General features: G+C 38.7%; 1 protein-coding gene and 1 long non-coding RNA gene across 4 annotated transcripts in view; one reads left to right on the forward strand and one right to left on the reverse strand.

The window, feature by feature from the left end:
• Positions 1 to 22,771, reverse strand: part of LOC130679818 (uncharacterized) — a 60,901-nt gene extending 38,130 nt beyond the window's left edge. The window contains exon 1 of the long non-coding RNA XR_008992771.1: positions 15,638 to 22,771. This is a non-coding gene — a long non-coding RNA (uncharacterized LOC130679818). The remainder of the gene's footprint in view (positions 1 to 15,637) is intronic.
• ARHGAP18 (Rho GTPase activating protein 18) overlaps positions 1 to 24,645 on the forward strand; it is a 167,402-nt gene that overhangs the window by 30,555 nt on the left and 112,202 nt on the right. The window contains exon 1 of one of the 3 annotated variants that reach the window (XM_036903823.2): positions 15,394 to 15,589. The exons of 1 other annotated variant lie outside the window; for it this stretch is intronic. In XM_036903823.2, the coding sequence (XP_036759718.2) occupies positions 15,477 to 15,589 (113 nt within the window). In that variant the 5' untranslated portion in view covers positions 15,394 to 15,476. Of the gene's footprint in view, positions 1 to 15,393; positions 15,590 to 24,645 lie in introns of those variants that run through there. One more of the 3 variants, XM_036903825.2, reaches the window with a different exon arrangement.

The raw sequence follows: 24,645 nt of genomic DNA on the forward strand, positions 1-24,645 counted from the left end.
CTAGGCAAAGACCGCTAGGGGGCTAAAATTGCAACGCTAATTAGGTTTAGATGTTATTTTAATGAGGTGGGTTACTTTTGGAAGTCTTTTGCCTTGCGCATGCCCTGTAATCACGGAAGCCTGTGGTTCTGGGCCTCTTGAGGATCTAGGTGTCCTTGATTGTCTGCCCCTCCTGATAAAAAGCTAGGGGTCCTTGACTGTGGAACCGGTAGCTAAGGAGGGTTTAGGGCTGGCCAGGGAGGCATCTTCCTTAGTGATGGCCTGGCCCCTTTCTCCTGCTTCTGTCTGAGTAACCTCCTCTCCTAACAGTTACTTGTGTTGGGCCTCCCTGGAAAGCTGGGCTTCCGAGATAGAGGAGAAGTTTACAGCCTGAGGGGCGGGGTCTGGAACTAAGTCAGCTTCCAAGTAGCCTCATTTGGAACAGGCCCACACCATAGTCATCCCTGCTGTAGGTTCTTTCCCAATAACCTGACCTTGAACTACCTTAGATGATGTGGATGAATATTCTCCATGCTTATTGTATCATCTTATTTCCAGAAGCAACAAGTAGTTGAGAATTGGATTAATGGTTGGAGAGCAAGTTCCACTTATGGCTACTTAACTGTGCAACATCTCACAAGTCACCTGATCTTTATGTTCCAGTTCTTTGAAACCAGGACAACCATGCTTTCCTTAGAGGCTGCATAGCTTAGTCTTTAAATACACAAACTATGGAGCAAAGTGCCTAGTTTTGAACACCATTTCATCACTTAAGAGTTCAGTGTGATTTTAGGTAAATTGTTCTCTTACATTTAAAGAGAGATTAAAGATACCAGATATCTCATACCATTGAATGAAGATTAAGCTAGTTAGCATATATAGTAAAGAGCATAGAACTGTGTCTAGCATACAGTTATCACTCAAACACTAGCCATTGTTGTTTTCAAGGTAGTGCCCCTCAGAGACAAATGAGATGGTAGATGAGAAAGAGGCTCTGAGTAGCAAGCTTTCATTTATTTTGGTGTCTGGCCAACTAGATAGTGAGCAACTTAGGCCAGGAGCTGGGCTGTGTATGTGTCACATGGTACCCATTACAGGTGTCCGTAAGGAGATAGGCATTCAGGTGTCTCCTTAATGGATGAAAGAAAGGCCCTCCTTTTCTCAGAATTTTTGCTGAAGAACCGAATGTTTGAAATTTAAAATTCATTTTTTCTGATTCCCTGAAATTTCTTTATTGATGGTTCTCATGGCACTCTCATTCTACCGTACTGTGACTCATCATTGATGGTTCCTTTACAAAGTGTTTATCTGGCTTGTCTCTTGTGAAATATCACGAAGGCTTTGTGACTAAGCAGTGAGCTATATAGCTCTGCTTCTAAGCCTCAACTAAACAGTATTTTCTTTGCAATATGGAGTTACTTAGACACCATGGTAGAGAAGAATCACAGAACAATGGAGAGAGCATGTATTGATGATGAAGAAAAGCTGATGTCTGAGGGAGACCTGGTTTTGAATTGGCTGCCACTTTTTGAAGCCAGTTAACTTGTTTTCTCTTTTTTAAAATGGTGGTGTTTATACTTAGATGAGTCTCAGAGCTGGCAGCTGGTTAAATATAATAATATATCAGCGGCATCTAGCACAGTGCCTGGCATTGTATAAACACATTAAATATTAGTTCCTTTCTCCTTTAGAAGATAACCTGATGTAACCCAAACTTGCCATGCTAATGATAGAGAATTCACTGTTTACATTTTGTCCTCAATTACGAGCTGTTTTTGCTGCAGAGGGAAGATTTTATGTTTTAGCCAGTAGGTGGCAACCAAATTAAAGCCAAAAGTTCACCTCACTCTGATAACTGGTAAAAATATTTCCTTTTCATATTAATGCTTGATGGAAATGACAGGTGGAGGAAAAACATTTGGCTCTAAAGTAGAGGCACCCCTGGCTAAGGCATTTTTATCATTAGCCCTGGATACAGATTAGTTTTCTTAGGGCTGCTTTTGATTTCAGTACCAGACTATCAAGGTCACACATCTTCTTAAAGGCTTGTCAGAGGAATCATCGAGATTTATGCAACATTGCGTTTCAATTAATGAATCTATTCCCTTGATTTAGTAGTTTAAAAAGTATAGTAAAAAGTAAAGTCATCAATTGATAGAATGGTTATAAAAATACTATTTCATTTTTAATCTGGTTTTATGTGATTTCCTTTTTTTTTTGGTTTGCCCACTGTAAATTTGTGTGCCACTTTTAAATAAAGAACATCTTTTAACTAAAAAGGCTTAAAAAGGTAATAAGCAGAGTAGAACTATTTCTAAACCGTGTCTTTGAGTTTTAGTGGGTTTTAAAAATATCTGTAGAGTGGGAATAATAACACGTATTGAAAGGATTAAAGTAGATGATGAATGAAAAACAGAATGGAATGTGGCACATGAATGGTACGATTTGGAGGATTGATATCACAGAATCACTAAAGGTGGGAGGGACCTGAGGACCCATGTGATCTAACTAACTGTTTTCATTGTATGGTGAGGGAACTGAGGCATAGAGAAGTTAACTTGCACAAAGCGACAGAGCTTATTAGCATCAATATCAGTTTTGGAATCCAAATCTCCTGAAGCCACTGTTCTTTTCAACAATGACACCCCTGGGTTAATCGTTAGCTCTGGCTGGAGGTGGACGGTATGTTTACTGAGGATTAGCTACCCTTTTTTTGGACTGTGGACTAGGCAGTGGGAGTGATCACTGCATTTAGAAGAGATGTCACATAAAACCCCAGTCATTCGATACATGCTGCTGATATACTTTGAGATAAAGTGAACTCTGAACAGTATAATAAACCCCTAATAACAGCTTTCTTTTCCAAAGTGAGTCCCTGCTACACCACCTTTCTCTCAACAGGAAGAAGACCATGCCTACTAACCATTGTCTTCGGTGTATGTTCAGCATCCTGTGATTGTCAGGAATGGCTAATAGAACACCACCTGTGTTCCAGGAACAAGAGTTCCGTTCCTTTGCTAAGGCTGTTATCCTGCAGCTCCCCTTATGATTTGCAATTTCCTATAAAAGGCCTTGCAGGGAGAGCCAGAGAAGCAAACATGTCCCCCTGTTTAGCTAGATGCTTGCCACCCTTGGCTATCAGTATCTCTAGAGGTAAGGGGTTTGGAGATCCTGCCTTGAATCAGTCGGTAATTGCCACCAACATTTCTACATAACCTGCCAGTGTGGGAAATGTGGTTCGTCATCCTGTAGGAACTTCATGCAGTGATGTACCACAGATCTATCATGCTGGTGTTGAAAGGGCACAAAGATCCCTGTGTGCAGTGCGGCCTTTCATTTTACAATTCAGAAAACATCAGGACATCTTTGGGTTATTATGTCCCAAATAACTGCAATGGTTTCCCTTCTTTTTTTATGCCAGGTACTTATACCTGGCAAAGATAATACTTTGTCTCAATTCTAGTTAGAAATGTTCAAAACCCAATCTCAGCACAATAATGGTGGCTCAAAGCCAGAAGCAAGGGGCTTGCGTGCTCTGTCATGCCCTTGTGTATATTCTGTGGTGCACTTGTTTCTTCCTTTTCTGACACTTGTTTTCCCATTTCAGGGTTCTCCCTTATTCAGGTCTTTGTTAAACTGATAGGGCTTGGATTTGTCACATTTCCTAGTACGATTCATATCAGAAGTCACAGTAGGACCACAGAGGATCAAGTAAAAGAAAATCTGAAACCCAAGGGGGATGCTTCAGGTCCCAAGTAGAAGAGAGATTTGGGCAGGTAGCATACAGTTACCTTATCAGAGATGCTCAACTCTTACCAGACAGATTGCTGCCTCTGACCCCAGCAAAGTGAGGAAAGGATCCTGATGACATGCTTCTGGGCCAGATACATGAGGCAGGAACGCATGGAGAATGTTTCCGGCCCTTGAATCATTTCAAGTAGCTAAGTTAATAACGTCTCTAATGTCTGGGATTTATAAAGCAAAGGTCTTCTAAAATTAGCTACTTGTAATTTATAATTAGGCTTAATGATAGATGTTGATTAGGGATGCCAGTGGTGGTTAATCTGTGCTGTGGGGAATTATGGATGTTGTTCGTCATTTGATTTTTTTTTTGTCAGATATTCTGAAGCTCAGCAAGATAAAGACATGTTGAGACTATTGACAATTAGCCAATTCTAGGATGACAGTGATTCTTGTCTTTTTAGGAAAGGGTGGGTAAAAGACTAGAGTGAAAGTGATTATTTTCCCTCCTATTTCAGAATGCATAGTTGACATTGCTTCACAGGAGATCCAGGGTTGTATTAACAGTGACAGATTCAGTAGAGTAACTTATTCTTACTACAGACTTCCAGTATTTATCTTATCAGCCAAGAAACTTCTAATAAGGATCTAAATCTACTGCATTTCTCGGTTATACTGTTCTCTGGGTTTGCCCATCCACCCCCATCTGTGGGGAAGCAGGACTCTTGAGGCTTTTACTTGTGTCCATGGCTAGCTCAGTGCTTTTACATGGTACTTTGGCATATCTGGTCTATGAATACTGATGTGTGACTATGTCAGATGTTATATTGATATTACAGGGATGGGTAGGACTTTCTGTCCTCTAGGGTCATATAATCCTATAGAATCCTGTGTGTGTGTGTGTGTGTGTGTGTGTAGGGGAGGGAGTTGTCAGAAACATAAATAACTTCAGTGTAACAGGATAAGTGGTAGAATATAGGGTCAGACGTATTCTATGGGAACATGTTATAGGTGAAATTATCATACACTGAAGTGCTGTTCATACTTCAGCAATTTGACCTTTTCATAGAATGTCCAAGGGAGATCTAACTTAATGCCTGGTTCTTCCCTGTGAGAAATAAAGGCTTTCACTTTTTAAAAATGCTATGCTATGTGTCAGTGGTACACATTTCACTGAAATGCTTAGAAGGACAGTCTCAAATCCCTTTTGTAGTAGGACAAGGTAGAGGAGAGAGAAGGGAAGTGCTTTGATACATAACTGACTCTGGGCCAAGGGGATTTATTATTAGGACCAAGTGTTATCTTGGCATAAAAATAAGTCACCTATGGGACAATCCTTTGTTGTGAACATAGAATTCATTATAATGAGGTTCCAATGACTACACTGTAACATTAACCCAAAGTCTGAGAAATATTCATGGTGTAACTTTTCCCTTGAAAGTATAAGACTGCTCACTGCAGAGAGACTGTATGGAGCACTTGAATGATCAACTGGGGTCCCTAAGTATTTCTTTTGTCAGATGAAAATAAATACAAGGGTTAGAAGACTTACTAGTGTTCAGAGTACTGTGCTCAGCTGCTAGTAATTTGTGTGCCACATTTCTATTAGTGACACAACAATGTTCAAACCAACACAACACAAATCTGCCCGAGACTGGAACTTCTAACTGCACTGTAATATTCCTTTGGATAGATGCCACCGAGCAACAAACCTTAGTAAAAAGATTGTATAACTGATTCAAAGTCAGGAGACCGGGGTTCAGTTTGAGACCACTGTGCCTCTCTCTCTCATTGCTTAATCTTTCTAAACTTTCAGTTTCTTCATTTGTCAAACAGGTGAGGTTAATTAAGATAAATAGAAATGAAATAGCACAGAGTAGCATGTAATTGGCATTTAATGAATGAATTTTTTTTTTGAACTGGGAGATCTAAGAATTTGGGCCCTCTAGCTTTTTGCAAGTTTATTATTTCATTCTTAATCATCAATTTTTTACCATCAACTAATGCCTGGCACTAGTAGGTGCATAGCTAAATTATTTGTGGAGTGAATAAACCGAGTGCCCAAGGAATGCATTCTCATAGAACAATAAATGGACTGAGAATATTTATGCCATGAGTGATATTTTAGGGCCAATCTAATTATCTTCACATTAATCCAGGAAGTGGAAAGTGAAGAGAATTGTACAACTATGCAGTTAGAAATTTTCTTTAGAGTTTGCTGTGTAGCAATTAATGGGGTAGTTAACTGGCTTTAGTGTTAAGAAATGAATGACTTGTATTTCTATCTGAAATCTGTCAGGCTACAATAAGTTCACTGGCTGGTACAAAACAGATCTGAAAGGAAGTAAATCATGTCCTTGCCAAGTGATCCAGGGCACATCAGATGGGTTCTGGACCTCGCTGCAGTCTCATGTACCCCCCCCCAGAAAACACGGACTCTCACCCCAGCAGATGGGCTCAGTGAAGATGCTTTCATGTGGGTCAGTCAAGGGACAGTCCCAAAGTCTTTCCAGGATCCCCAAATCAAGCCAGCAAATATGACAGGTATAAGTGGTAACAACATGCAAAGTCTGATTCAGGCCTGGACAGGTTCCAATTAAACTATGCCTCTTTGCAAGGACTTCTGTACTACTCTGAAAAGCCACGAGCCTCCTTAAAGATGAAGAAAGATGAACAGATAACCCCTACTCCAGATTTCTTCCTTGTTTTTCATATTAAAGATGGGGGCTTTACATTTGATGTCAGTTGTTTGTAAGAGAGATGAGGAAGTAACTAATTCGGGCAACTACCTGCAACTAACTCAGTCTTTGTGTTCTCCATGGAGAGACTAACATTTGAACCATATCTGGAAGAACTTACTACTCCATATGTTTGTGTTTCTCCTTACCTTTCAAGTGTTTCTTTCCCCATATCCAGAGCATTTACTTGATTGCTATTTTTTGGTAACATTGCTATTTTCTGGTATCATGTTTTTAGTAACATTTGGTAATTTGATTGTTATTTTTTGGTAACACGTCTTTGAAGGTTGAGACAGTTCTAAACACATTGTACTTAAATATATAAATTATTGACTAAATAAATGACTAAAGCAGTAGCATTTATTAAAGATTTAAAATACCTGACACATCTTTAAAAAGTTTGACTTTTGGGTGAAATTTAAAAATTCTGTTTGGTCGTTCTATTCCTATATTTCATCGATCCTGCAGTGTATATCTGTTTCTCACACTTGAACTTCTCTGAAATTGGGATGGAATTTTCAACTGGTGGTGTTCATAATATTATTGGAAGTATTTTTTCTTTGCCAATGGCATGCAGAGTAATGGTGAGTCTACAAAAGGCCTGGTTTCTTAAATTTGGTAAACAACAATAATAATATATACAAACTCACCTTAATGCGTATGCTGCTTCATATATAGTATAGGATAATGGGAAAATCATGGGTTTTATATCAAAGGAGTATTATTGTGAATCCTGACACTGCCATTAAAAAATAATCTGAGCAAAGAGCTTGTCCTGACATTAATCTTCAAGTCACAGTGTTCTCATCTGTATGATGGGAATAAAGCATTCAATTAGGGTTGTGTACTAAATAGACAATCAGTGAACACATTCAGTGAATGCCTTTTCCTTTTTTCTCTCCACCCCCTCCATCCACTTATTTGTACCTTTGAATAGCCATGTTGGGTAGGAGCTATAATTTCTGTTTTACAGATTCAGCAACAGAGGCTTAGCAGCATGAGTGAATTTAGAGAAGGGCCTCTGTGAAGCCTGAATTTCCATTATTCCCCAGTGCTCTGTTAGGCTTCTCACTATCCACATGTAAAAGCTTAACTACTTTTTGGATAATAGATTTCTGTAGGCAACCTGTGTAACAGTTTTACACAGTGTCTTAATAACAATATTATACACTACATCCTTTTTGGAAAGGATTTTACCTCTTGCCCTCATCCTGTAAACAAGGATGGGCCTCTATTTAAAGAAGAGGAAAAGGAAGAGGGAAAAGGATATTATATCACCTGGCCTAACATTTTGGGAGCAGATGTTTTCTTTGTCTCATTGTTCACAGAAAATTGGTTCAAGGTGGTATAAACCGAATGTTCAAAAATACTATAATCCATAAATCAATTCATACTACTCTTTTGTTTGGATAGGACAAAACTATAAGGATGGATTGAAATTAAAGAATAGTACTAGAACCCCAGAGCTTGATACAAAACTAAATACAAGTTATCATTGCTATAGTATGATAGGCCAAGAGACACTGGATATTAGACCCCCAGGCCTTAAACATCCAGGGTGGAATCACTGGTAGGAGCTATGGAAATTGCTTTTACATTTTCAGTTTTGCCTGAAAAATTCCAATTACAAGATTGGTTTTGTTAGCCTCAGCATTTCTTTTTCCTATTTGGAAGCCACATTTTTAATTAGCTGGCAAATGGATCAAATAACAAGGAAATAGATTTATTTCTGTAATAAAATATTGAACTTAAATGAAGAGAATGTGGGTAGCTGTTGTTTGATATTGCAGTTAGGTTTCTGAATGAGCCTAGCTTGCTTCCAAACTCTGCCAAGGGCTAACTGTATGAAATTGGGCAATGTGTGGATGCCGCTTACAACTTAGTGTCCCTGTATATGAGATGGGGGATTAAAAGAAAACATTTTAAAGGCCTAGCCAGTGCCTGAAACTTTGGGTATTGAATGCATTCACCTTTCCTGTCTTTCTTCTTCCCTTCTTAATCCTTTGTCCTTGATGGAAAATTTTCATCGTCTGAAACAGTTTGGAGTTCATTACACTCAAGTAAATAAACTCAAAATTTTGGATAGAATTTACTTAATTAAATTTAAGTTTCCAATGAAATAAGTAAATTATAACCAATGAAGCAAATACATTATATCCAATGAAGTAAGTATACTATACCAACATTTGGCAGAGACAGAATATTTTACTAAGTGGACTCCCAGTGTGGAAATTAAGCATTCCTGATAAATGGATAAATGTATACTCATCTGTGAGGCAGGCACAGAAGAAAACAAAACAAAACAAAACCAACTAACTCCCTTAGGGAGGTTGAAAACTTCTAGAGATAGTATATTATATGACAACTAGGCATCCAAAACCTCAATTATGAAAGGAAAGTTTTCATCACTTTGTCCTTATCTACTGGCTGTCTCCAGGTACTTCAGAAATATGTTGCTTGAGGCCTTCCCCTGTGGGGACATATCAGACCCTGTTCTTTAAACAACTTTGTTTTTAACCATTTGTTAGACATCTCCATCCATCTGGGTTGGAAACCTTGGGGTAATTTTGGACAGTTCTTCTTTCAGTCCCACCTCCCTACATCGGCTGAGCGCTAAGATCCCACTGCCCCAGTGCGTCTCTGCGCCGCCCCTGCTCATGTGCCGTGCGTTGGGAGATTCTGCACACCACCTGACTGATGTGCGCTACTCCAGCGATCTCCTAGCAGATCTGTCTTCTCCATCTTTTTCTCCCATCTATGCTATTTACAGCCACATAGTGTTCTTTCTTCTAGTAGAGCTGAATCAGTACTATCTTGTTCAGTAGTCTTTGATTATTCCTCACTGCTTGTGGAATACAGACTAAATACTTGCAAGACTCTGTGTCCCTAAACATCTGCTACGAATTTATGTATTTTTTACATTGGCTCTGTTTGTCCTGTCTCCCCTTCCCCATCTCACATTCTCCACAGCTCTTTGGCTCTGAACACACCTTGACTTTGTGTAAGCAGTTGGGCAGAACCGTGCCTTCACTTCTACTGTTTGCCCTTCCTGTGGAAGGTCATTTGTTCTCTGCAGCTTTGTTCTGGATGATCTTTGGAGGCAAGACAAGTATTACTTTTGAGAGGAGCAGACTGGCAGTGAGGAGAATTCTGATATATGTCTCATTTTTGTGACCAAATATGTGGTTCTACTGCCTTGATTTGAATCCTTGAAAATTTATACTGACATAAATTTCCTAGAACATCAGAGTGTGATTCCAAACTCAAAGACTTGGAAGGTTATATTCACCTTCTGGAAAAATTTTTAGAAACTACTCTTATTTAAGAGGATGAGGCAATGTGCTAGAACATGTGTGTGGAAACTCTGAGAGAATAGTCTACCTTTGTCATACCGAGGAACTTCTCTTCCTGATAAAAGCTGTTCTTTATGAATATATCTAGTCTACAGTGTTTGTGGGTATTTGATGTAGGTGATATGCTTCAAAGGATGATGACAGGAAGGAATTTTATTATGTTTATTGTTATTTATTAATCCTAACCTGCAGGAATATGACATATCTGATATTAAGCATGTAATTTCATTATTGGGAAAGGAAAAAAAATATATACTACATACTTTTAAAGAAAAATGCAAAATGAAATACAGTTAGCAAGAAGACAGATTGATGGAAAGTATCTATTTTTTGCTCTATGAAGTGAAATTCAGATTTTTTCATTACTTGAATTACAGAGAATCTTGTGGATTTTTGGGGGCAGGGGGAGGGGCAGAAGTTTGAAGACATTATTTAAGAGTGATGGGCTCTGGCTGAAGAAAGTACAAGTAAATATACTCAAAATTTTGGATATAATTTACTTAATTAAATTTAAGTTTCCAATGAAATAAGTAAATTATAACCAATGAAGAATACTACCAATGAAGTAAATATACTATACCAACATTTTTCAGAGACAGAATATTTTACATCCTGGATTCCGAGTTGCCATTAATTGTGAAATAAACCAAGTTAATAGATTTTTGGGAAATAAGTGTTGCCACCATATAAAATAATCTAATTTTAAGGTATATGCTAAATTTCAAAATGTTAAAATCTGTTTTTTAGAATTGAGAAAATATGGTAGAATATGGTATAAAATTTTTCTCCAGGCACTATGACTCACTTACTTGAAAAAATATTAATGATTATTTCAGCAAACAAAATGCCAAATGGTCAAACAAGAAACAAAATAAATTCTTCCCAACATAAATTTTAATGAGAGGGCTATTTTCCCACAAAGTAATGTACATATCTTCTTTTATATGCAACTCAGTTTTTAATAGTAAGAATTCCTGAAAACACTGATTCCCAGACATACATAGCAGCTGCAGAGAACCTTAGACTTCCTATAACTTGCCAGATACAGGCCTATGTCAAGGCAGGCCTCCCTGGAATCCTCCAAGACTCGAATTTAAGTTAAGCTAGGAAGTCAAGAACTGTTACTCTCCCATTCATCTGAGTAGAAGCAAACCTGAAAAAAAGTTCTGAGATGTTTTTCTTGCAGAGAAATTGAGAATATGTTTTCCTTCTCTATATCAGTATTCAAAATTTTGTCTAGTATTTAACTTTCCAGCCTCTGTTAGCATGGTGGCTATTTGTCCCAAATAATTCTGCTTGCTTTGCATCTTTAAAAATAAAAAGATTTACTCATTCAACTAACCAGCTATAATTACTATTAAATGAGCCAAACTCCCAAAGTAAATTCTTCTCTGAAATTAACTTGAGGGTTTTTCTTTTACAAACTAAAACTTCTCCAGCAAATATCTAGACACCCTCCGGGAAACTAGAGAAGCTCTGTGTAATGAAAAGGATACTAATATTTTTCTATTTCTTGACACCCCTTTTTGAAAAGTTAGTGATTCAGGCTGACCTCTGATGCTGCTGGTAGCTTTCATGGTTTTTAAAGTAGTTGTTTTTGCCACTAGTTTGTGCACTTGTCGGGAGCATATGATTAATTTCTTCACCAGAGAAGCAAAACCAGGGGTGTTGCTGAACATTCTAGGTGCCCTGTCTATAAATAGAGTATCAGGTTGTACAGTAGTATGCAGCCTAAGCCATGCTCCCCCAGTAATGATATAAAAAAGAAGTTTCAAAATACCAGGAAAGAAACTATTGTGTTTGTCCCTGTCTGAATATAAACCTCCATAGCATTCATTGCATTGATATCTATATTCCATTTGTTTAAACACTTTAGATTTCCTAAAGATTATTTTACCTCATTAATTACTCATGTGAGTTTTTTTTCATTAACAACATACAGTCAGTTCCAGGAGAGCTGTAACCTTTGCAGGGTTTAAGAACTCAGGCCCAATGGTTATTATATAAACCCAGGTTTACATATCTTCATTCTGCTGCCTACTAGCAGATAGACCTCACATTTCTCATCTCTACAGTGGGTGTAATTCTAATATTTATCTCTCAGGGCTGTAGCGAGGATTAAATAAAAGACTGTGTGTACCATGTCTAGCAAAGAGTAAATACTCCAACATTAGCTATTATTTATTGGTAATAAACTCTTTTAACTTTGAGGTTGGAAATTTAAATACTAGACAAAAACTTTATTTGCCAAGAAGCCTAAATTAGCCTCTGGCAATAGCAGTTACAAATTATTCCAGGCATGGCTAGTATTTTCTCCCTGGAGGAAGTTAAGAAAATAACTTTGAGGAAATTTCTAGAGCTGTTTGGAAATAGGGAAAAGGCTTTTTCCTTGTTGCTTCAGAGGCAGAATTAGTAACAATGAATGCCTCCAAGGAGGGAGGTTTAGATTCTGTATCCAGAATAATTTTGCATCATAGCTCCCCAGTACAGAGTTGGCTGCTTGAAAGTGCATGAGAATTATTCAGTCTTGATGAAACATCAGGTAGGGGATATTAAAACACTCCCTCTTCATTAGTCAAAGCTACATTTAAATCTAGTTTTAATCACCTGTGTAAACCTTCACAGTTGATGATTAATTTATTCATGTTCTTGTTATAATATATTGTAAATTGAGTTTAACTTTGCCAATTAAAATGTCAGTTTTCATGTGACCTTGTGTCATATACAGGCTTTCAGCCATCTTATAGACTTTGATTATACACATCCTCCTTACTTAATTCCATTTAAAGCAACAGAAACCGATTGAGAAAAATTGTGATTAAATATGTTGATTCCATTGCAATTTTATTTCCACACACTAAATAGGCTCCTAAGTGAAGGTATAAACCAGTTACAAAACTCTTTGATGGTACTAGCCTTGAACATAAGAATTTTTTTTTTCATTATTTTTGAACATGGTTGTCAAATTGTTGGAAGCTGCATTACTATTTCCACCCTATTTTTAACAAACTGTTTGGCTATATAAATTACAGCTTCCTTTTCCCTTCCTATGTCATCTAGTATACCCTGTTTGAAAGGAATGAATGAAATGAGTGTTTAAACTGTCTTGATGTTAATTACTTTGTAAGATGTTTCATAACAGGAAAGTGTTTGGCATGCAATCAGTAGCCTGGAATATTAACATCTTCAAGGACATTAGGTTCTCAGTGTTTGTTTAAAGTGGTTTGCGGAAGGGAGTAGAATAGCACTTTTTCGTAAAATGTGTCTCTTGAAGGAAGGGTGATGTGGTATAAGGGACGGACTCTAGTTAAATCTTGGTAGGAGTTGGGATATAAAATAAGAACAGTCTTTCAAGGGAGCACATGTAGTAAGGTGTGCTTCTGTGATGGTCAAAAGAAAATTTTGAAAACTGTTTTTCATGTACTTGACCCTATATTTGAGGCTGTGCACTACCAGCTGTCTGTCTGTGACTGGAGACGTCTAAGACTGGTAACAGCAGGGCTTAGTGAGCATAAAAGAGGAGCCTAGAGGATTTCTATATAAGTTGAAAGTTAAATTAGGATTCAAATTTTATATACAAAGCTATGTAAATCATTTGTACCACATTCTGTTTTCTGCCTCACATAAATTGACAAGCATGGTTATTATGAATCCAAATATTATTTTGAATTTGTAAAATAGTTACATTATAATCTGCATGTTGTCGCTTGCTATTGAGCAAGTAGAGAGAGAATAATTAGGCAAAGATATAGATCATCATTTTGTTCAAACTGGGCAAAATCTCTATCACACATTGTCTCAGAATTGGCAGTTGTCATAGCTGTCAAAGGGTATGTCTGACAGTGATAGACTGATTATATAGAAAACTAAGAAGAAAAATGGTAAAATAAAGAAGATGAAAAGGTCCAAGGCAAAGAAGGAATGGAATGAAGAGGAAAACAAAAAAAGAAAAGAGTTTCCAAGAGATAGAGTGTATGGCCAACCACCAATATTTGTAGAAGGTAGTGATTCCCGTATTTTGACATTTGAGAGCAGCTACAAGAAAACAGAAGAGTCTATGTGGACCATTAATCATTTTTCCACATAAGGACACTAAAAAGACAAAACTCAAATACTCCAATCAGCTTACTTTTAGCCACTCTTCCTGTATTTTTCAGTTTGCCTGAATTGGTGAACGTTTCATCACGGATTCAAACTGGTATGTCCATGGGAATCACTTGTTCAATATTGCCAGTTTTAATTAAAAATTTTAGTATACCTTCTAAGTATAAATTCATTCAATTCATTCAATTCTTTATCCTATCAACATTCACTGAAGGCACATTATGTGGAAGGAAGAGAACGAACGGAAAGACAGTGGGGCCAGAGGGAATGGTGTTTTAGCAGATGAGATGGAAAGACTTGTGTGGGAAAGGTAGTAAGGATGTTCATTGGTCAACTCAGAAGTTTGGAACTGCTTCTGTTAGCCATGGGGAGTCAGTGAAAGCTTTTAAGCAAGGTGAGACCTCATTAGGGCTGTGCTTGTGTATGGTAATAATGTAGAGGATACTTCAGAGGAAAAGGCAAGGAAATGAATTAAAAGGCTGATTGTAAAATTATAGGGCCAGGAGAGGACTCAGGCAATGGGGATAGAAAAGAGACAGCAGGAGATGGACATGCAAAGAGTGCGCAACCAGTTGTGGCGGGGAGAGGGAGGAAGATATAATCGTTTTTAGGAAAACCTTTTTTTTTTTTTTGGAAGACCTTTATAAATGAGAGTTCACTGTAGATATGAGAGAGATTTTAAAAAAATAAAATTAAAATGGAAATCTATTTTTTTATGATTTTTAATCTACAAGAACTACATGCTGTTCAAAAAATGGAATTTAGCCTACAATTCTGATCAAATCCAGTTTCTGGCACAGGATAACTGTGTTATCTTAGACAAGGTATTTGACCCTCTTTCTTTCCTTATATTCTGCAAAATGCAGATGATAAGGATACCAATCTTATAGGGTGTGTGTCTGTGTGTGAATTTAACTGAACGAAATGAGATAACATAAAACACATGGCAGAGAGAACCTGGAATATAGTAGGTACTCAACAGATGTTACTGCTGAGAATAAAAAAGTACTTAACATTTTACAATATTGGTGTGTCTCTTTTAGGTACAGAAGGGTGTTTTGACAAAAGGGGTTCATTGGTTTTTGCTATGGTTGATTTTAACGCTGAACGTGAAGGGGTTAAGAAGTGCCCTTACTCATGTTACATGAAGCAGAAATTATCAGATGGAAACAGGAATTGGGAAGGGGGAAAAACCCAACACACTTCTGCAGTAACTCATTGTTTCCTGAGCAAGATGGCTTGTACTTATATTGATGAGTCCACACGACCTGGCAGCTTAATCAGGTGAGAATCACTCGGGATTGAGGCAATAGAGGTCTGCTTCCCCCACCCCCTACTCCTCCTTGGCGAAAGCCGCTGGCGCTGGAAAAGCCCGGGTTGAAACAATACTCTGAGTGACAGCTCTTCTCATTGGCGAGCCGGGCGGCCTCAGAGGCCCCGCCCCCCTGTGTGTATTACCGCGGGGAGGAGCTGCCCATGCTAATGAGCCGAGCCCTGCCGCCAGGAACTTCTTTCACCTTCTCTGTGTCAGGATCGCAGAAATTATGCTTCTTCTGTCAGCATGAGCTGGCTCTCCAGTTCCCAGGGAGTTGTGCTAACTGCCTACCACCCCAGCGGCAAGGACCAGGCCGTGGGGGGGAGCCCTGGCAAGGGAGGGGAGGAAGCCACCTCGAGGTAAGCCCTGGCAAAAGAAAGCCTGAGAACAAAACAAAACTCTCTTACCTGCTCCGGGAAAAGAGTGACTGGGAAGTTGGTGTGGGGAGAAAGGAAGGACTCCGGCTCGTCAGACCTGCCCTCCTGCAACAGCAGAAGTGTTTGCAGGGGCTCTGTGTACTTTGTGCCTCGGCTAGTCCAAGTCTGAAATAGCCCGCGTGACCACTGGTGAAGATGGATAAGAGGGCGCCGGGGATATGGCTGTCAGACTTTTGGCTTAGCAGGTGCATTTGCAAATGCTGAAAGATCAAATGACTATATTTGAAACACTTCCTGTGAGATGGAATTCTTGAATGGGCTCAGGGCACAGCTGTTGGAACTGCTAGTTGGGAAAGTGTGCCAGCAAGCGGGGGGCTGTTCACTGTACAATCTGTTGTTAGCGTGTGGATTTTCCTCTCTCCTCGCTGAGAGCAAACTTCTTAGGCAAAAAGCCCAGGACACTGGCCTGTGGCAGTCTGTTTCACATTCTCCTGCGTATACGGATTATTATTATTTTTTTGGTGGGGGCGAAGCGGGGGACGCTTTCAAAAAGGAGTTTTTATCAAGAGGTCGAACTCTTCTGCCAGAGTGAAATATGGTTAATATTAAATCACTTTATAGGCAGGGAGGGCAAATGCTCTATAGACCACTGAGGCGCAAAGAGTACCTTTCTCTCTGTGTACTTTGTTCTATTTTTTTCCCAAGGGCTTTTTTTTTTCTTCCTTCCCTTAATGACCTTTTCACTAGCTGACCATTTTTACCTCCAGTCTTAGATACAATTATTTACAGTTATTTACAATTTGTAATAATTATGTACACTATGTTGTAAATCAGTTGGCCTAGAAGCTTGCAAAAAGCAAACGCTAACATAATAGTGTAAGACACTAAATTAGTTATCAGTAAGCACATTTCCTCCTTGATGTTTAATGTGATAATAAAACCTTCTTTGTTCTTATGTGACTTACACTTATGCCTTAAGCTGAAATAATGCCTTCTTTCATTTGTTTTAAAATCTCCAAATGTGGGGGAGGGGAATAGAAATCAAAGGCGTGGCTGTAATACTCTGTGTTAGATTCCCAGGCTGGCTAGAACTTTTTCTTACAGAGTAATCAGTGTGTATTCCATTGAATGAATTCACTTCCAAAGATAAAAGGGAATTGCTACTTGTGCTTTAGATGTGTTACCACTTCAGTTTCTGTCGTCTTGAGTATTTTCTGTGAGAGATCATAAAGTGTTCCCATCCATTTTTCTGTACGATACTGATGGATATTAATAACCTCTCCTTGGAGTCCACATGACAATAAAAAATGCCTGAAGTGCTAATTTAGCACAATCTCCAGGCCCTTTATTCTGCCTGGGGTGGCTTCAGGATTTGAGCTGAATCTTGGATCTTGATTGTGAAAGTAGAAAAACCCTGAGGGACTTTAAGGCCAAACTTCTCTTTTTCACCTTGATGACTCAAACCCAGGGAGTGAGTAGGGGTTGCATGGCCAGTTTTGGAGACTTTATTATGTGTTTGCAGTTTTGCAGCTCATTGTGGATGCCTATACCTGAGTGGGTTGGGAGAACAAGAGAGAGGAACAGATCATCCACAGCCTGTGCTAAAGCAGAATCCAGAGGTACTAAGGTGGAAGGCTGGGCAGCTGCCCACACAGTGAGTGCTCTCCATGGGGCCACAGCACCAGGTCCATTCCCAAGCGCCTCCCCCGCCGGCTGCCCTATTGCTTGCCCATACCGACTCAAATTCCTAACGTGGAATTAGAGTTCTAGGGATAGTTATTTATATTGGCTGGAAAGTGGGAGCCCTGGTTTGAGGGCTAGGAGAAAAGGCAGGAAGGAGGGAGGAAGGATAGTCTTTATTCCATTCTTCATGGAAAAAGCCAATAATTTATCAGATAAGGTTAGTGTTACTGTGGAAGGCACTCTTTTCAGCCTGGAAGGGTTGAGATACTGCATTTGGGATGGGAGGGAGTTGGATAGAAGGAGGAGAGATATGAGGGTAGGATTCAGTCACGAGTGACCCCCTAAAGATGGTGTGGGGCGTGCACAAGGCTTTGGCTCTTGCTGGGTTGGTCAGCTGGTGCTTTAAACGCTGGGAAGCTGCTCTGAGGTGCAAGGTTGATGGTTGATGCCTGTTTTAGAAAGTTTCCAAACACGGAACCAAATCAACAAAACTCCTAAAAAGAGGCAAAGGTGACTTTTGTGTTCCTTCCCACCTATTGCTGGAGGGAGCACAGAAGTCTGACTTTGCTTAACACAAGATTGTTTATCACCTTTGAACTGTTTAATCAAAGATTTGGTTCAGTAAGATGATGCCATTTGAAAAGTATAAAGGACTATGAATGTGAGTTTAGGATATTTATAGAAAGTAGATTTCTAGCCTTGATTTACTAAGTCCTTGTTTATTGTTGTTTTGGTCTTTGAGGAAGCTGCAAGAGTGGGGAGTTAGTGTTTTTGTAAGTAATCTGTTAGCCTAAAATTCCCTCCATTCCATTCTATTATCCCTCTTTATCAGGACACATTCATTAGATGCCTGATTAGGGAATTCCTCTTCCTTCTGATTAGAGCCTCTCAAATATTTACAGAATCCCGTTTTCAATTTTTTTTGTCACATTTCCTCCTCAAAACATTAGGATTTGATGAAATTTGCTAATGTTAGTTGTTCTGACTGACTTGTACAGTCAAATGGTTCCAAAGGAAACTGCTTTTCATGAGTAGCTGTATTTATAAAACTTTATTTACTTGTTAGTTTTGAAGCAGTTTTCTTAATGCTTGCTTTTGCAAAGCAATCTCCCAAAGCATTTTGTCTCTTCTCACTGTTCTCCCTTGACTTTCCTGCCATTTTAAGAAAAACTGTTAGTTTTGTATCAGTTTTTGCTAATATTTGATTAATACTAATGTCAAAAAATGGTATTTTCCTACTTACTGGACTTTTGAATTCTAGTTGCATAGGAGATTTTTTTTTAAAGTTTTCGACGAGTAAATGTATAGCATTCATCACATAAGGTCTTGCTTTGTTTGACTCCATTTGCCATAGTTATTGGGCAAGCAGAACCGACAGGTGCTCAGTCATCACGAAACTGGGCTTGGGGGCCAACCTGCCTAGGTTGCATCCTGACTTTCCCACTCACTAGCAGTGTGGCTTTGGAGGGGTTATTTTACTCTGTTCTTGTAAATTGAACTTCATAATAGTACTCACTTCATTGGGAGGCTTAAGTGGGATGATCCACGAAAAGCCTATAGAAAAGTGTTTTGTAGCTGGCTACTGTTTTCCTTAATGCTTAGTAAAGAAAGGGAAAGAAATTTTTGAGCTTTGTGGCATATATTCTTCTTTATTTTAGAAGCATTTTCATAAATACAATTTTGTCATATGTCAAGAAATGTGGGCATGAGCCATATACTTAACTAAAATTGGCATAACTGAAAATTAACCATAATATTTGGAAATGTCCTTTTGATACATAGCAAATCTACAAGTTAAAATAATGTAGCCGCTTATAGCAGACCTGCTCTGGGGCAATGATGGGCCATGCTGAGCTCTGCAAACATTGACTTTTATAGCAAGATGGAATGTGGGTGGGTCCTCTTTTGGCAATTGGACTCCTTGCTGCCTCCAGACTTCCCTCCTCCTCCTCTAGGAGCTACAACCTGCTCAGTGTGCCAAATGGAAGAGGACTGCCATCTCCTGTTCTTAATTTAGTTGTAGACTTTTTCAAGTTCTACCCATTTCTTGGTTCTATAAACGTATGTAGTATGCAAAACCATTTGGTCACTCAGTCTTTCCACATATGATAACTAAGCTCTTACTGTGTGCAGCCAGTTGTCCAGGAGCTGGGGCTGCAATGGGGAACAAATATTTGTTGGGGGAATGGGAGGGCATGGCTTAGAAAGTGAAGCCCTGAGCAGGTGAGCTGTGCAGGTTTGTGGGTGCAAGAGGTTAGGGAAAGAGCTTTTGAAACAGGTTGTAGAATCCATAAGCCTACAGTAAGCCCCAAAGCAAGCACCCAGAGGAGCAAAGAGTCCAGCATGGCTGGAGTAGTGGGAATAGAGTAGGAGGAGAAAACCAGGTAGACAGGTAGATCTAATAGCTTTGTGGACCTTCTGAGGAATTTAACTTTTGCTCCAAGTAAGATGGAAAGCCAGTGAGTTGGGAGGGTTTTGAACATGGGAGGAATAGACCATATTTTGGTTTCAAAAGGTCGTTTGGCTGTTGTGTTGATTGTAGACTGTAGTAGTTGGGACGCTACTCAGAAAGTAAAGGCGATGGTGGCTTTGGCCAAGGTTCCAGTTGTTTGAGAAGTAGAGGTGGTAAGTGGCAAAATATTTTGAAGGCAGACCCTTTAGGATTTCCTGATGGTTATGATATGTGAGCCACTGAGAACTGAAGATTGTTGCAAGGTTTGGCTTATGCAATGCCAGTCATTTAGGTGGGTAAGACTGCTGGAGTGAAAGGGGGATAAGAATAACCACAGGTTAGTTTTATGTAGGGAATAAGACCACCACATTCTTCCCTCTATGTTCCTTTCAAAAAAGATGTTCTCAAGTTGTATGTCCAAAACTGAGCTTCAAATATTTTCCCCTTTCACTTATTTCCCTCTTATTTTCTTTGCTGTGTAGTAGAAGCCTTATCCATACTTTTCACTGGTATTGTTAAGACGCACCCTATGTTCCAACCGGGCCAGCCTTACCCTTATTTAGAGTTATGTGCTATTTGCCTTTTAATCTCCCTCCTCTGTGAGACCTGTGATTTTTGTGGGCCTGTTGAAAGTTATCTTCATGTAACTTATATTAAGTTTGTATTTACCAGTGTAAGGATTTATAAATCTTAAGAAACCCCCCCTCGCTCCACCTCACCCCAGAAAAAAAAAAAACAACCTGCTGAAAACTTGTCTGGTTCTTCGTGGCGCACTTAAACTTCCTTCACTGTCCACCCGTGCTGTCCACCCTTGTCTCTCTTTTCCAAGTGGGGCTTGTGCATAAAGGTTTGTGATTGTTCTTTTTATGTTTTAAGTTCTTAATATTTGTCATGTTTTTAAGAGTGTTGCAGCAAAATGAACTCATGAAAATTGATACATTTAATGATGCAAATGATTGCTACTGGATTGCATGGCAATTAGGCCTAAACAGTTTTTAGTAATAGGTCCACCAAGATGAACGTTTTTTTCCTCTTATTTTTAAATTACTCATTAGTTGTTTACATAAGCATCATTCACACATTAGAAAAAGGATGCTGTATCCTTCAGGCTAAGGTTGAACATGTCAGGCGTGGAAGTTCCCTGTGCTCCATGGACATGGATCTGTGAGGACTCACTGCCTTTGGCTGCCTTCTCTCTCCTCCTGCTGCTTGATTCAGTTCTGCCCACGGGGTCCTGAGAAGCCTCTCTGCTCGTCACCCTACTGTTGTCACTGTGAGAGAGCTTGGAACTGCAGAAACTTGAGGCTTTCAGGCTGTTGCTTGGGGTGGAGAGTGGGGAAGGTTAACAGCATGACCTCCATACTTGGTTTGGGGAAGGAGGTGTGCTGGGCTAGGCGCCATGTCCGTCTTCTCTGGGACACTCTTCTCCGTGATTTCTGTCCTCATGTCATACAAATGATACACAAAATCTGAGATGAAATGGTTTGTTGTAAAAGTTTTAGCCAGTGTTGATACTTAATAGCTTTCTTCTTTTGATAAGAGGTGATAGAGAATAAGAAGTCTCCTTATTTGAGGAGCCTGGGGATGAATAAAGGTTTTGGGAGAGGATTAGGGCAGAGGGAGGAGAAGGGATGATCCCTGGATAATTCTGAAGACACACTCTTGTGACTTTAATGTTTGTTGCTATGAGCAGGCCAATGTTATCCTTTTTTTTTTTACAAGAAGTAAACAGAAACCATGGAGACGAAACCTGTGTGGCCAGTTATAACAGCTGGAGTCTTTTTTCATACTCAAGTTCACTATGTGTCTGAATTTGTGTGTTGAGAGTGTGAAGTGTCATTTCTTGTATGCGTGCTATTTGGAAGTTGCTTTTCCAAAAAACCTTAAGTGTCTGTAGGGAAAATGAGGTTTATCACAGGCATCTGGGTCATAGGGAAAGGAACGATTATCTGTCTTCTTCCCTCAAAGACTGGTCATGTGACATGTCTGCTGTCTCCTTGAGCCTCAATTCTTTTCTGCCCACCTGCTTTCTAATCTCACCATTTCAGGCTCTGTCCTCTATCCACTATCATCTTATATCTCATAGTAAATGGACCCATCTCTCTGTTTTGTAATTTAAATTTTTGAAAGGGGATCAGTTTTGCCCAGTTCATCTTTTTGAACTGCCCCAAGAGCCCATGATTTGACCACAAACATATTTTTTTTTGAACAGCAGAAGATTCTGTGCATGGGGCAGACACCCTAAGAAGGGATGTGGCATCTTTGCTAAGCTGTTTAGGACAGCATGCCTTTATCTGTTTCTTATCTATGAAATGAGCATGAGAATGCCCTATCTGCTTCACAAGGTTAATTACAAAGATCAAATATGTAGCTTCCAACAAATATACAGATGAGGAGTATTATAAATCCTTTTCAATGCAGTATCTTAGATTTTCTCTAGATGATTCACTTAACCAGAATTGCTGTCCTGAACTTGTTGGTTTAATTAGCATTTTACATTTTTTGGTGTGTACAAGATGTAAGTTTCTTGAGGATGGAGACTGCCTTTTTTTTTTTTTTTTGTCTCTTTACACCAAGGCTTTAGCAAAGTGCTTGACCCGCTCTAAGGCAGGTAATAAAAGTTTGAATGAATGAATGTGAAAGGGAGTAGGGTGTAGTGCTTACACTCAGACTTTGGAGTTAGGCTGGGCCAGAGTCCTTCTGTCATTTAATAGCTGTGTGACTGTGGGCAAGTTATTTACTGTCATAAGGCCTTAGTTTTTAATTAAAAATTTTTTAAATTGGTTTCAAGTATAAAACATAGTGATTCAACAGTTATCTCCATTATTAGATGCTCGCCCCAACTGGTGTAGTTACTGTCCATCAACATAGAAAGAGATGTTACTGAATTATTGACTATATTCTCTATGCTGTACTTTCATCCCTGTGAGTAATTTATATCATGATTGAGATTTTGTGCCTCTATCCCCTTCACCTATTTCACCCACTCACCCCAACCCCTCTGCTGTGGTAACCATCAGTCACTTCTCAGTGTCCATGAGTCTATTGCTATTTATTTTGTTTTGTTTTGTATTTAGATTCCACTTTTAAGTGAAATCATACAGTATTTGTTTCTCTCTGCCTGGGTTATTTCACTTAGCATAATACCTCTAGGCACATCCATGTTGCCACAAATGGCAAGTTGTCTTTCTTTTTTATGGCTGAATAATAATCCATTGTGTATATGTACCACATCTTTATCTATTCATCTGTTGGTAGACACTGAGGTTGCTTCCATATCTTGGCTATTGTAAATAATGTGGCAGTAAACATAGGGGTGCATATATATTTATGTATCAGGGATTTTGTTTTCTTCAGGTAAATTCCTAGAAGTAAAATCACTGGATCATGTGGTATTTCTACTTTTAGTTTTTTGTCAGGCACCTCCATACTGCTTTCCACAGTGGCTGCACCAATATACATCCCCACCAACAGCATAGGAGGGTTCCCTTTTTTCCACATCCTCGCCAACACTTGTTATTTATTGTGTTTTGAATAGTAGCCATTCTGACTAGTGTGAGGTGACATCTCATTGTGGTTTTGATTTGCATTTCCCTGATGATTAGTGATATAGAGCATCTTTTCATGTGCCTGTTGGCTATCTTATGGCTTCTTTCAGAAAAAGTCTATTCACATACTCTGTCCATTTTTTAATTGGGTTGTTTGTTTTTTGGTGTTGTCATATGAATTCTTTATATATGTGAATTCTTTATATATAATTCTTTGAATATTAGCCCCTAATCAGATATATCATTTGTAAATATATTTTTCAATACAGTAGGTTGTCTTTTTGTTTTGCTTATGTTGTCCTTTGCTGTACACGAGATTTTCAGTTTGATGTAGTCCCACTTGTTTATTTTTGCTTTTGTTTCTCTTGCCTAGGGAGACATATCCAGAAAAAAATTACTCATGCTTATGTTCAAGAGATTTTTGCCTATGTTCTGAGTTTTATGGTTTCATGTCTTATATTTAGGTCTTTAATCCATTTCAAGTTTATTTTTGTGTATGGAGTTAGTAATACACTTTCATTCTCTTGAATGTAGCTGTCCACTTTTCCCCACCTCAGTTTCTGAGGAGGCTGTCTTTTCCTCACTGTATATTCATGGCTCCTATATTGTATATTAATTGACCATATATATGTGTGGGTTTATATCTGGGCTCTCTATTCTATTCTGTTGAGCTATGGGTCTGTTCTTGTGCCAGTACCATACAGTTAATCACTATTGCTTGGTAATATAGCTTGTAGTCAGGGACTTTTTGAATTCAGGTGCTTTTTATTTTCCTTCTGCAAACTGGGGATAATAATGCCTAACTCAAGAGTTATTATGAGGATTGACTGAATTAATATACATAAGATGCTTGCTGTAAAGCACAACAATTTTCTTTGATATAGGGCAGTCAAAGATGGTTACCTGTTGGGTAATTAATTTGGAAACATTGTTAGAAAGCAGTTTTGAGATTGATTTGTAAGTGGTTTGAGAAAAAGAATGTTTGCTTTAATACGTATGCAGTATAACTTCTTAGTTTTAAATATAATATTTGTGGAATAACTTGTAAAAACATCTGATTATATTTATTTTTAAAACTACTAAGAATACCAAAAAAGTATCTTGAAAGGGCTTAAAAGTATTGAACAGTTATTAGGCCCAGGTGACTGTTTTGATTACCTTTCTGTAGTTTAGTTTGGGTGGATGTAAATTTCTAAATCATTTGTTACTCTTAATAAGATGGAAAACCATCTCCTGCAGAGTAAGGAAAAGTTATTTGCTCATGTTCCTCAAAGAGCAAACTGACTTCAGGTTATTTGAATACCTGCAGGTAAAAGTAGTAGTATATCACCATAAAGTATTTGGAGAGAGGATAA

This window comes from Manis pentadactyla, chromosome 12 (assembly GCF_030020395.1).
Source record: "Manis pentadactyla isolate mManPen7 chromosome 12, mManPen7.hap1, whole genome shotgun sequence".
Taxonomy (NCBI): Eukaryota; Metazoa; Chordata; class Mammalia; order Pholidota; family Manidae; genus Manis; species Manis pentadactyla.